Genomic DNA, 14969 nt, shown 5'->3' on the forward strand with positions numbered 1-14969 from the left:
TTATTTTAAACCATTTTTTTTGGTGTTTTTAAATATTGGTGCACAATTATTTGGTATGTTTAAAGTCATATGACAAAATAAATGAACTCTAAACCCCAGCTGACTAAACTGCAGACTTAAACAGATAAAAGTATCTCAGATCATCAAGTTTCTACTACCTGGTCATATTCGAGGGCTCCCGGGTACAGTGGCCATCCAAGGAATAGCTCAGCAATCACACAGCCCAGTGACCACATGTCTATGGCTTCACAAAACGGCAAACCCAATATGATTTCTGGTGCTCTGCAAATAAAACAGGGATGGTTAATGGATATTCTACATAAAAACAATACCCTGAATAAAAATTGGAATTTGGAAATCATTATTTAAATAATTTAAAAAGTCAAATAACTTTGTTTTTCTGTAAGGTAAACTGTTCTTATTAAATCCCCCATCTTCCCATGCAGGCCATACTAGTTATGTATGTGCCATGGAATCTACAAATTATATGTTATTCTGCTTCATCATATTTTACCAGCTGCGGCTTTCAGTGTCTAGGCTATTTTTACTGCACACACAAAAAAGTCAAAACTTATTCTGTAGTAAATTCACACAATGCTTTATTTTTCACCTGAAAGTGTGTGAGCACTTGCATTGTGCTTGACTTGGTGCATAGTAGTACCCATGGAGACATGCTCTTCAATGTGCTAGCATTAAAGTTTAGTAAAAAAATTAACTGAAAACCAAAGTAAAAGGATACTAAAGCATATTCAACAACGCATCATGGGCACAAGGTTAGGCCATAAATATTTCTTTATTTAAATATACAGTTCACCCTTTCCCAAAAATTATTGAATTTATTATTTATACATCAATAAAATTTATTATTTAGCCTTTGTTCCTAGCATTTGCACGAATCCAGATGTTTTGTTGATTGTGAAGTGTAGCGCTTTTTCTTTATTGGGCAGAATATTGACTATAAACTGCGTATGTGTCCCATGGTTAGGCTGTTGAACAAGGACAGAAAGAAACCACACTTGCTAAATAAACCATGGCTTACATAAGAACAGCTGTGCTGGATCAGACAAAGCTCATCTAATCCAAGACAGACAACTCTCTATTTAGGCATTTGGCAAGCTGGAGAGACAGTGTGGTTTGTCCAGCTGAGCCGATACGGGTGGCTCCCCATTCTATGCTATTTCGCAGGGGGGGTTCCAAACGTAACCACCACGTAAATGGGAAGTTGTCTGTATCCTGGTGGGCAACAAGATGCCTATGAGAAACCTGCAAGCAGGGCTTGGGTGCTATAGCCTTCTCCATACATGCTATGCCCAACAACTAGTATTCAGAGGCAGATCAGCTCTACACAGCCATCATGGCTAGTAGCTATTGATAAGTCTGATTCGCCATGGATTTGTCTAGTTCCCTTTTACATCTTGTGTTAATGAATTTCAGAGTTTAAATATGTGCTGTGTGAAGAAGCACTTCCTATTTTCTTTTCTGAATCTCCTAACAGTCATCTTCATTGGATGCCCCCAGGTTTTAGTATTATGATAGAGACCTATCCACTTTCTTCATACTATGCATAATTTTATATATCTCTGCTATGCCCCTCCTTTACCGGCCTCTTTTCTAAACTAAAAATCCCCAAATGTTGTAACCAAACCTCTTGGTGAGATGCTAGAGTCCCTTCATTGTTTTCACTGCCCTTTTCTGAAACTTTCTGAGCTCTCTGAAAACCATTTTTGAGACGCAGCAAGTATTCAAGCGGAGTTCCATATCACAGATGTATATGATGACATTATGGTATTAACAAATATTATTTTCAATCCCTTTCCTAATGATTCATTGTGTGCACACCAGGTCAGTGTGTTACAATGGAACCAATTCATTCTGAACATCCATAATGGCTACATACAAAGCCCAGAAAGACTGGATTTAATTTTTCCTCATATACCGTATTGACCCGAATACAAGCCACACCCGTAAATAAGTCGCACATTTAAAATTCAAGGAGGAGGAAGAAGAAAAGACAATACCTAAATATAAGCCGCTCCCTTAAAATTTCGCAGGCACTCACACCCATTCCGTTTTACCGTATGTCTGTTTCAGCAGCGATAAGGTAAAAGCCAATTTCTGTAAGGTCACAAATTTAACTTTTCATGGTCGGAATTTGGAAAAAAAGTGTGGCTTATATGCGGGACAATATGGTAATAATGGTTGAGCCCAGGGAGTTTCCTCCCTAATAACTGACTCCATAACACCCACATGGGTTGGAGCAGGAGAGATTACACATGTGCCATGAAATATTTGGATCTAAACATGTACATATTTTGTAACACAGAATATTCATCCATTGCCCATCTGATTGTATTTTTTTGGTACTCTAAATCAATTCAAGACTTTAAAATTGCAGAATATAAATCCAACTGAAAAATTAGTATAGGAAAGAAAACTGCCTGATGTGATCAGAAAAGTGAAATTAATGAAAGCTACAAAAAGTGCAGCATTGTTTCCATGAATCTACAAATTCTGAATGTCAACCCTTTGTTGGATAATACAAACAGAAAGAAAAAAAGTCCAAAGAAACAAGTAAATTCTCGTTAATAGGTAGCCAAGAACATATTGCTAATAATGGAATAAGTAAAAACTGCATTTTCAATGTGGTCTGGCTGACATTTCAGTTGGGTGCCATAAAAATAAAAATGATCCTTCAAGCAGCTTAAAGTCAGGAAGACTACCAAAGACAGCTGTTAATTCAGAGAACTTCAAAGTCACATGCCTTCCAGAAAAGTATAATGCACTACAGACTCTATATATTTAAAACCTGTTTCATTTCCTAAAATGGCATGACAATCATGCTGAAGAAGATTCCCATCAAAAGCCAAAAATGGTAGCAGCAAAATCTCTTTATTGTGGTATTTTTACATGTTGAATTTAAATAGCTCAAATATTTCTGAAGTGATGGAATGACTATTTTTAGCAGACACTTCAACAAGGCACTACTTTAGAAAGGGGGTTGTTCTAGTTCTGAGGACCACATTAGAAGTATCTCATGTCATGATTGCAGAAGCTGTTACAGGTTTTTATACTCAGTAACTCAGGAGAAACTTAAAAGATAGTAACTCAGATTTCAAATTAATAACGAATTCTGGGCAGATCCTTCCCCACATTTTGCTTTTAGTAAATCAAGAGAGCAGAACACAATGCCTAGTTGCAACTAAGATACTAATATTTGTAAAGACAACTATGCCACATTACAGAGCTAATACAACAACAATTTGCTTTGGAATATGCATAACATGATTTATATATGTTTGACATTCACAATACTGTTACAATAATTAGACCCTGAATGTTCACAATGCATGTTGGCTTAATCTACTCATCAGATCTATATTAAGTTATAAATATCTATAGTACCTCTCATGTGCAATATTTTAATTGTACCAATTACATGACATTTTAATTCTGTAAACTGTATGTCTCTTTAAGAGACAACTGGTGTAACAAAGTTTAGTCATTATGACTGAACAAAACTAAGCCTAAAAACTGAATTATGCTAGGTGGAGCCTAAACAAACCTTTGGCACAAGTTTAATTAGAGTTTAATTTTTCCATATGCAAAACCAAACAAAAGTTAAAAGATGCTCATTGAGAGCACTATTTTATTTATTTTTTCAAAAAAGGGATAAATGAAACAGCAGTGTGCATTCCCATCCATCCACCCAAATACTGGTTTGTTTTTGTGTTTGGGGTGCAAGTATACTCGGGATAGGTAAATCGCTATTCTATTTTTGATCAGAGAGATACTCAAAGAGCTTTTGGAGCACAAAACAATGGAATGGTGATTTTTCCTCCTCCTCCCTTGCTACAAGCTCAACAGGAGGGCTGGAACTTGTCCCCTGAATGTTGCCCTGCATGGCACTTGGAACCTCTCACCCCTTTGAAGCTCAATACAACCATGAGGATGATACCCTGTTCCTTTCCCAGCTCTGTGCTTCTGAGGCAAAACCAACATGCTTGCATTGCAAGTGCAGAAATCATTCCAACATCACCTACTCAACATAGCTGCCAAGTTATCCCTTTTTTTAAGGGGTTTTCCCTTATGCTGAATAGGCTTCCTCGCGAGAAAAGGGAAAACTTGGCAGCTATGCTACTCAATAAGGAGGAGAGCTGGATCTTAGGTTTGGCACACTGCATTGCCAAAGCTCTTACAGCAGCTTAAAATATATAGCACAACTGGAGGAATGATCACTCACCACCATCTCCAGCTCCCTGTTTGGGAGGAGGTTTGTGGCCCTTCTGTGTTTCACTGTACCTTTGAGGTACTGTTAGTGCCTCAGATAAGCCATTTAAAAGCAGATGAGCTTGGAGAAAAGAGTTGTTTCCAACTTCATGCTGTGCTTCAGAGGCGTAAGAACTGCCAAAGTGCAGCACAAGCTCAGGGACACAACCCTACCCTTTGCCTTAGGTTCTGGCAACACAAACGGTCGGCTGGCTATTAAGGTAAGCCAACATCTGCGGGTCCATGTTTGCTTCTACTGCCAGTGAATAAGTTACGTTAAGGCATCCTCTGTACTTTGCCAACAAGCTAATAATTCATTTTCGCAGCAGATCCAGATTTAATGCAGAATGCAAACGTCCACTAGTACCGTATGTACTAGAATATACTCTGCTCCCATGCATTTAACACAATGAAATGCTATCATTAAAGGAATTTATGGCATAAAAACATGATAATTTGTTAATCATAATGTAAATCAAAACACATCTCTCGTTTCAGTCATTTGTTTTGCTCACAGGTGTCACAAATTAACAGCTACATTGAATGGTATATATTTAAAAGGCAGAACCACAGGTGGATGGGCAAATGAGCTGTAGGGCCCTTCCCCATCACTGCAGCTGCTACTTACATAAACATATCCCATTTCCAGAGACAAATGAGACTCTTTGGTCAATCACTGCTGATATATTAACCACTATGGAAGAATCTAACTTAATGCAGAGACTGCTCAGAGGCAGAGACTGCTCAGAGTGAGCTAACATTCACACCAGTCATCCTACCAACTTTCATGTGGGTGCCTAGGTTCCGGTGGCTCACAGCATCCTCCTTTATATGCTATGCAGTAGCAGTTTAAAAAGTCCAAAACACTGGAATTAAGGACTCAGGTTTCCAGAATAAAGCACATCAAATTTATCATGCAAAAAACAGAACTCAGAAAAAGTACAAATAAAAGAATACTGTTGGAAAATAGGAAGGGGGAGAGTGCAAGTTAGAATGAAAATTAAATCTAACTATCCTAGTCTAGTGGCAAGGCAATGACACCATACCACAGGAATAAAACAGCACAGACATGTGCTCAGGCAAGAAAAAAATGGTGGCCAAGTGGCAAAATACTTTACTAGAAAAAGATCTAGTAGTTGAGGGCCGATCTTCTTAGCCAGTCAGAGCCTGAGCTGTCAGTAAATTTCCAGAACTGAGACAGAAATGTGCTATCTCACCAGGAAGGCATTTACTTCGATTACCTGGGCTGCCATAGTGGCTTTGGACCCCAGTTCATACCAGATAACACAGGTGCACTCAATCCGTGATTTCACCACAAAGTAACATCTTGGATTACCCAGAGGCCTGCAGGAACCAAACTTTTGTTAAAGGCTTAAGCAAGATTTTTTAGAATTCTTGACATTTGGTATTGCTGCAATTATTAACCTTGCTGCTTTCGTCACAATATGACTTGTACAACACTAATTTAGTTAATTAGTGTTGCTGTTACACATGTGCAGAGTGCCACTGTCTCCTCAGTAAATAAACAAAAAGGTTTTCTCTGCACATCTATAGAGTGGGGAAGACCTTTCATGTAAAGGCCTCTAGTATGATTCTCATTCAGACAAGATTGATTCCATGTCTCCTATTTAGCAAGTTGTGAGTCGAGGCCCCACCTCTGCTTGGAGATAAAATCATACACATGCACAAGTATTTAGGTTAATAGGCTAAGAAGGTCACAACTTTATTGGTTACAGAATGTGAGTGGTATTGGCTTAGGCATTGGATTGGACAGACTATACTTGACTCCTGCCCACTCTGCCAGGAGTCACACAAGGGTTAACAACCAGTAGGGGGAGTTTGTTGATGCAAATCAACTGGAAACTTTCCCCTAGCAGGGGTCAGCAACCTTTTTCAGTCATGGGTCGGTCCACTGTCCCTCAGACCATGTGGTGGGCCGGACTTATTTTGAAAAATAAGTGCCCTATAAATAACCCAGAGATGCATTTTAAATGAAAGCACACATTCTACTCATGTAAAAACACACCAATTCCACGACTGTCCGCGAGCCGGATTGAGAAGGCAATTGGGCCGCATCCGGCCCATGGGCCTTAGGTTGCCTACCTCTGCTCTAGAGTCACTGGGGGTCGAGCCACGACCCTAGCCACCACCAGGGCATTGGACAGGACCATGACCGCCGGATTCCTTTAACGGAATACCCTTCATGGGGAAGGGTAGGTGATGGCCACAACCTCCCCTCCAACACACAATGTGTTTTCCAGTGCCTAACCACCAAACATTACAAAGTCGTGACGATTTGCTACGAGGTAGGCAAAAAACCAAGTGGCTAGTGCCAATCTGCCAAGTGGGGAAAAAAATTCCTACCAGGCCCCCTGGACAGCCAAGACGACCAACCGAAGTCCATAGCAAGATAAAGAAACGAAGGAAAAACTTAAGGGAGGGTGGGTGGGTAATTCGAGGAAGCCAGGAACAAGAAGGGAGAGCATGCAGTTTTCCTCCCCCCAAATATCATTTTGACTTTTATTATCCAAAACACTAAGTTAGAAGAAAAAACTTTTCCAACCAATAGACAAAAAATGATTTGTTTCATTTGAGCTGGAGCACATCAGAACCTATTCACAATGTATGACTTAGTTCTGAAAATGTGAAGTAATCATCTCTGCTCATGTGCAGAGTAGCGTACACTAGACTAATCACAATCAGCCTCTTATGTCTGAGATTAAGGATAGTATCTTCCAGTGAAAAAGGATGTAGAAAAGAATAAGGATTACAGCTAAAGTTCCTCACTTGAAACTTTATAAATTACCTATTATACCAACACGAATTGAAATCACAATTGTAGCTGTTATATAAGGGATTATTATATCTGAATGGAATGGAAATTATTACAATTTTGGAATGCAGAAAAAATGTAGAAGAATGAACACATCAACGCTAACATGTGATGGGTCCAGTTTAATTAAATTATATAATTTGACATTTAAATAATTGGCATTAATAATGGTATTAATTGGATAGAATTGGTATTGTTATAGTGAGGCTGTTATTAGAACGATATTGGAAAAACAATAAAAATATATTTAAAAGAAAGAAAAAAGATTTGGAGTCTGTGGGATACTGAGACAGGCATACAGCTCTTATTTTTCATTTCAAATATTCACTGACACTCAAAAAAAGGAAGCAAGAAATACTAGCAACAGCTTTTTATCCCATTATGCCTTCAATATAGCCTGAATTTAAGCTAGGGAAGGGGCTTGTTGGAAGCACATGCACACACCTTTTCTGGAAATACTCTGGAACTGCACAGGACTCAACCTGCGCTACCCAGCAGCTACAGCAGCTTTCAATAAGTGAATTCAGGAAAATGGCAAATATGGCATTGTTGCATACACAAACTTGGGGAGGTTGTTTTTTTGTTTTTTACAATCAAGAAGTATATCAATTTTGGTAAATAAATAAACCAATCCAGAATACGGTTTGTTCATTACCCAAAATGCATATAATATTTGCATATAGATACATTAAAATGATGTTTGCATTTCTGGTCGCAATTTTTACAACCAATGATTTTGCTCACATGACTACTGTAGTTTCCTAGGAAAGACTCTCCACTTAGCTGGATTAGCACACAATTGATAGCTGGATTCCACTGCTATGAGATACTGTCAAGTCATCATTTCGAGAACAACCCTATCAAGCTGTTTTCGCTATTCAGTATGCATGTCTATTAGAAAAGCTTATCATGAAATTGCTCTGCAAATGCAGTTTAAAACCTGGTCCAACGAATATTCAAGAGACACATGACTGTCTGGCTAATAAAATGAAATCCAACTGTTCATCAACAGTTTTAAAAGGCATAATACAGAGCAACAGGGTTCAAAGGCACAAACCAGCAAACATTAAGCACAAACATTAAGCTTGAGACTCAACAAAATCAATGGCACTTTACGCCCCACTGGTTTAATGTAGCGAGGAGTGCTGTGAAATCAGCCCCTATGCTCAATTTGAAATGAGTTGTGCTGCATTTGGGACTAACACTTATTTTGAGAGTATCCAGCCATGGGTAGTTTCCCCACCTTCATCCATCATCTTGTCTGCTAATGGTGTAGTGGTTAAGAGTGCTAGACCAGGCGTCGGCAACGTTTTCTGCCCGTGGGCCGGAGGATTCCCACAGACTATCGTCCGTGGGCCGGACATGGGCTGCACAGGCGCAGAAGCGATTTCCAGTGCCATGCTGCCCATGTCCGGAACACCGGAAATGGCTTCTGTGCATGTCTGCGGCTGTGTAGACGCAATTTCCGGCGCTGCTCGGCGAATCCCCGTGCCACGTTGCACCGGTTTACCGCAGCGCACGGGGGACTTGCCGAGCGGGTGGCTCGGTTCACGGGTAGCCTGTGGGCCAGATGAATGGCCTCCATGGGCCGGAGGTTGCCGATGCCTGTGCTAGACTGTGACCTGCCAGGCCAGTATTAAAATCTTCACAAAGTCATAAAGGTCACTTGGTGATCTTTGGCCAATCACTGTCCCTCAATCTAACCTACATTGCAGGGTTGCTGTGAAGGTAGAATGGGTAGGAGAACAGTGTATGCCACCTTGAGCCCCTTAGAGGGAAGTTGAGCTATAGAGGCAATAAACAGATAATAAAATAAAACATACCCCAGTTCCCCCACTAACCAAGCTGGGCAGGAAGGGAACACAAGCGCTGGCTAAAGTTGAACACTCTTCCTAAGTTCCCGATTCTCTGTAATGGAGGCCTCTGACCATACATGGAATGTCCAATGTTGATGCAAACAACTATATTCAAATAAAGTTCAACCTTACATCTTGAAAGCTGACAGTTGTAAAATGGTTTACAGCCTCAGAACAGGAAGGCTTCCACAAGTACATCCTCCACCCTCATCCAATGTGCAAAGCCCGCTCAGGTCCTGGCAATTTTGGCAGTGATGAAAGAGCAAACCCACCCCACCTTGCACCAAATATGACAGCAAAACAGAAATTTCTGGGGCAGGTTCTTCTGCCAGACAGGTCTTCCCACAGACATCTGGCTTGATTACTTGGCCAGCAGCCGCTTTTGCCTGCTAAATAAGAGCTTTTGCTCCCAAACAAGCACAAGACAACACCCCGCTTCTGAAACAAATGTGTATTCCTAGACTGTCAAGCAGTTACTGAAGACATAAAACTGAAATATACAAGCTATTTACTGTGAAGCAGTCCCCTATGCTCAAATGAAAAGCTCTAAATTAAGTGGATTATGTACTACATGCCAAGAGCTCCTAACTCTCATGGCTGCCGTGTTGGATGTTGACATATAGTGTCTGCAAAGCCAAAACAACAAATAAATAAATCTCCAGAGTTCTCTAAAGACAGGGATTATTTGTCCTTTCTAGCTATTCTGTTTCTTCCACGTATCCTCTTCCTATTCTCTGCACTGACGCATATTTCTCACCCCTACAGTGAAGCTATGCTTTCTCCCAAAACCTCAAATTCTGCAAGTATTCTGTAAGCTACAAAACTGTAATTAAGATACATAAGTAATGTAAGGCTATAAATACAAATTACCTGGCAACACATTGTTTCAAATTTAGCAGAGAGAGAGAGAGAGAGAGAGAGAGAGAGAGAGAGAGAATAAAAGCATGAATTTGGCCAAGCGATTTGAACTTTCTTTACTATCTGTTTCAGCTTCCCAATGCTTCTGCTGCCGATACTTACCCTTCACCTACAATGGAATTACAATAGCAATTCTGTGTCTAAAATGAATTTGAGAGTCTTAATTGTTGCCAGCTAGTCTCCGTTTAATTCTCTAAATTGATTTTCTCTAGCTGTATAGCATATCCAAATACATCATTTGTCTTTTCAGTACAGCACATTAGCTCCCAATTACAACTGTTAGTTATGAATGTGTCTAATTATTTTCTCTTTGAGGATATCATTAAACTCACTAACAAAGGAACCAAAATGAATCCCATCCTATCCTCTACCCATCAAACACATACAGATACACAATGGAAAGCTTATGGACCCATGACATCACCTTAGACTGTCTTCTTGCAACAGTCAAGCATATGAAAGTCAAACAACTGGCCTGTCCCCTCACCTGCCACAATGCCATCTGCCATGTGGGAAAGATTCCAGGAGGAAGAGGGGGAGGCAGGCAAACAGAGAAAATGTCATGAGCTTGCTCCTTCTCCAGTTGAGCTGCCTAAATTTTATTACAATTTTTTTGGCATCTGTCATTGAATTTTTATAATAGTGTGAGCTGCTTTGAAAACTTCAGTCAAAAATACAAGCCTACTAAAAGAAATAATTATTCACCTGCCTGCCAGTAGCCTGTATTTTTACTAACTACAGTGGTACCTCGGGTTAAGAACTTAATTCGTTCTGGAGGTCCATTCTTAACCTGAAACTGTTCTTAACCTGAGATACCACTTTAGCTAATGGGGCCTCCCGCTGCCACCACACCGCCACCATGTGATTTCTGTTCTCATTCTGAAGCAAAATTCTTAACCCGAGGTATTATTTCTGTGTAAGCAGAATCTGTAACCTGAAGCATCTGTAACCTGAAGCGTCTGTAACCCGAGATACCACTGTATTCTGCTTCCTTACCTACAGAAGGAAACATCATAATATTATTACAACAATGTCAGACTCAGTACTGAACAAGATAAAGGCATGCAATATGCAAAAACGTATGTCCAGATTTATTTATTTGAAAATCTACACTACACTTCTCTTTCTTTCTTCTTTCTTTCTTTCTTCTAAAAGAAACCACACACTGCCTGGCCAAATACTGGTTGGCTGCTTAAGAGAATTAGAACATAGAGTAACAACAAATCTGAGATAACAGAGTGATGCAAGCAAATTATTTTAGTCTATTACTGTCTCTTCCCAAAAGTTGGAAGTCTTTCAGCCATACGACAAGAGGTAAAATTTCACAGAGGCCAGCCCATGGCACGTTGTATAATGTCCGCTGTGTTTCTGGCCTCCTGGACCAACCTATTCAGTAATTTAAAAACCAAATGTAGGCAAATTGGTGCTTGCAATCTTACATCAGAACAAATTAGCTGCTGCAATCCGACATGGTCATACAGAGGCAGGAGGTCCTTGCAGACTACATGTCACTGAATGCAGGAAAGTTGCATTAAGGCCAGATATAATCAACCCAATACACCAGGGACCTTGGTAAGAGTGTACCAACAGGGTGGGCTGTATGCATGCCCCAGTGTCAATATCAAAACCATGGTAAGGCAGACAATATTCTCTTTGCCAACAAACATTTTTGACAGACAGATTTTGACCCAAAAAACTGACACACATATAATATGACTTGCTGAAACACTTGACAGTATGCAATCATGCTTAAATACTACTGTCTTCCTAAGCATGTTTTCTCTCAAAGTGAAGGTTTGCCACCCAAAAATGAGTATTAAGACGGAACTTTTAAAAGCAGCTCCTCCCACCAAGGCCCTTGTAAATTAGCAATTCTTAACTTGTATTGTTAGCCATTAAAAACAGCCTTGATGAACCAGCCCACCTATCCAGTGTCCCATTTCCAACATGGACCAAGAAGACATGGGAACAATGGAATTTGCCTTATGCAGACCATTGGTCCATTTGGCTCAGAATCTACGCAGACTGATAGCAACTCTCCAGAATTCCAGATTGGGTACATTCCCAGCCCTACCTGGAGATGCTAGGGATTGAACCTTGGACTTCTGCATGCAACGTGGATGCTCTACTACGAGCTCCCAAAACAAAAGTAGCACAAAAACCAGTCAGTGGAAATCTCCAGACAACTAAATTAAAAACCAAAAACCCAACATGTTTCAAGTTATGCACAGGCCCTCCTTCATGGGAACATGTATGCCTGAAAGGTACAATATTGGGCTCTACATTGAAATAGTTTATGAGAGTCTTTGCTGAGCTGTCATGGAGGTCTATCCTCCACTAAAATATACCTAATACTAATATACCTAAAAATATACCAAATAAAGTGGTGACCATCATACCTTGCAGCAGTGAATTGTGTCTTAACACTAATTAAGGTCAGTATTAAGAAGACCTCTCCTCCTTCCAGAGGGGAGGAGTTGCGGGTGGAGCCAGCTTCCCGCACTTGCAGGGGGGGGGCGTGTTCGGCCCCTCCTTGCCGCCGCATTAAGCCCCTCAGCCGGCCAATAGGGCTCACTGGGGGGCGGAGTCTGGCTGCTTTTGAGAGTAGAAGGTGCCACTGAGGTTAATACTCCCTTGATCACATCACGTTTCCAAGGCTCCACCGGAAGTGAGGTTCCTAATCTATGGTTTTGAGTTGGTTTGTTAATTCAAAATTTCGGGTTTGGACAACATGAGAAGTAATGGCCAGCTAAAAGCAAAGGTTTCTAAGCTCCTCCTCTATGTCATGCTGGAGGAAGAGGTGGAAAAAAGGGAGCACAAGTACAGGTGGGAGACTAGGCTCATTTTTGTGACACTAAGCCAGGGTTTAAGTCGGTATTGCCTTCAACTGCATTCAGTGATTAGTTTTAACATTAATACACATCTTTTTTAAAAAATTGAAATGACTGAATTTTACAACCACATTCAAAACTGCTAATGCTAGTTTGCTAAATATTATCTTACTAAGGCTACAATCCTATACAAACTTATCTGAGTTTACGTCCTATTGATGATTGAGGGGCTTAATTCTGAAGAAACTGTATAAGACTGCACCATCAAAGTTTAAGTATCATCTATATGGTATTTATTTTAATAATAATAAAGTGATGATGAGTTCCCAACACGTGACAGAACCCACATCCTTACTCCAGGCTTAATTTTACTCAGCAGCCTTTTGTTTTTTGAAAGATTTACAATCTACCAGACCATTCTTGCCTAGTGTCTCTGTGTTTGTTGACATTAAAATATATGTTGGGCTGGCAGGTCTAAGTTTGTGGATCCTGCAAAATCTTGTTTTTCAAGCAGGAACAGTTATCATCAAACCGTCAAAAGAGGAGACTGGTTTTAGCAATGTTACACATTTCAGTCTTAAAATTCAACAGTTTTACATTTCAGTCCTTTCAATTCAGCTCCAGTGATGCATTACATTTTGACTTGTCAATAAAATGGCAAATGGATAGCTAATGGACTAGTAATCAGTTTTAGCAATAAGTAAATAAAAGTCATCATAATCGAGGTAGCGGTTGGTTGAAAGGGCAGGGTAACCTATGATGGGCCAGAGGGAAGGGAGAAAATGACTTCTCCCTATCCACACAAATTTCTACAAGTTGAGATGTCTTATTGAGTTTCCAGTTACTCATGACTGAGGGTCAATCCTCATGACTGAGGGTCAATCCTCAATACTCATTCAGAGGGTCAATCCCTGAATATTGACTACTGAATAATTATGGAACAGATTACTCCTACCAAGCACAGTATTAGATTTAAGAAGAGAAAATACTTGAGGAAACCAAGACAACATGCCTCACTTGCTAATCATACAGGCAGCTGAAATGAACAGTACAGTATTTGAAGTTCATAGCATAGGGTTTGGCTTGTGCATAGCAAATTACTCAAGAGAAAATATTGTCCTTATGCTAAGAAACCAACGCCAAGTCTTATTGGCTGTTCTTTTCCAGGGAATGCCTTACTAACACACCCACACCCCACACACATATATCACACACGATCTAGTCAGCTTGTGGCACTGTAGAGCCCAACAGGCTCCCTAGAACAGATTTTCTTTTTTGCATAACAAGCAAGAAATAGTTGAGCTCTCCAGTGAAGTAAAGTTAACAGCTACACAGAGAGAGAAAAGAATACCAGATGCTAATGCTGCTTGATGTAACCATATCTGAATTCCACTTGAAAGATTGCTTGGGTCAGCAGGAGATAACTCCAGACAGAGTGACTCAAGGCAGAAAAAGGACATGAATGTATCAGCAAATCAACTTTTTAAAAGCATATAATATTTGATAGATACCCACCTGAGTGGTCTGAAAGTATCGAAACCTACTCTAATATGAGGCGGGACAAACATACAAGAACACAATATACCACAAGTGAAAAAGCTTGGGGACGCCCTAGGAGGTTTATAGTTCTAAAGTGGAAAATTAAAAAGGTGTCAGCTCAAATTGTCCGCTTGAGAAAGCACAAATGCTAAACAGTAAAGTAACTGCCAAGCAGCAGCATGCTTGGTAATTACAATTCACAGTTTGTTTACATCGACACCAGCCAGCTGAACAGTAGAGCCAAGCCACATAATTCAGGCTTCAACTAAAAAAGAAAAAACCAAACCAACCACACACAAACACCACCCCAAATTTTCCTGTGTGCTGAATCTATCTGCTGAAATTCAGCCCCTTATCTTAAAAAGCTGCCTTTAATTCATGTAGTAACCCCTGCCTCTTCCCTAACAGTAACTAGGCTTAAAAGCATAGCAGCTGACTTAGAGCATGCTGACCTTGAGCAAATGAACGCACTTAGCAGCATGTACTTCTGGCTTATTTCACTGCACCAGCGAAACAGCCTCACCATCTATAGTAGTCAACAGTTTCTGGCCACCACCCCCTGCCTATTTTAAGATATCCCCCACAACATTTCAGTGATGCACAGTTCAAAGTGATAGAATAACATCTGAGGCCACATTCCAGCTCAAGTTGTTTACAGAGGAATCTTGTTCTGGTTCTCATGCGCTGCTTCTTTCATCAATGAGTAGAATATGGTCAGAACTATGT

The 14969-nt window shown here is 40.2% G+C and overlaps 1 protein-coding gene across 6 annotated transcripts in view; it reads right to left on the minus strand.

Moving 5' to 3' along the window:
* HIPK3 (homeodomain interacting protein kinase 3) overlaps positions 1-14969 on the minus strand; it is a 62459-nt gene that overhangs the window by 19374 nt on the left and 28116 nt on the right. For all 6 annotated transcript variants that reach the window (XM_035118360.3, XM_035118350.3, XM_035118306.3 and 3 more), the window contains exon 3: positions 159-282. In XM_035118360.3, the coding sequence (XP_034974251.1) occupies positions 159-282 (124 nt within the window). The remainder of the gene's footprint in view (positions 1-158; positions 283-14969) is intronic.

This window comes from Zootoca vivipara, chromosome 1 (assembly GCF_965207765.1).
Source record: "Zootoca vivipara chromosome 1, rZooViv2.hap1.1, whole genome shotgun sequence".
Taxonomy (NCBI): Eukaryota; Metazoa; Chordata; class Lepidosauria; order Squamata; family Lacertidae; genus Zootoca; species Zootoca vivipara.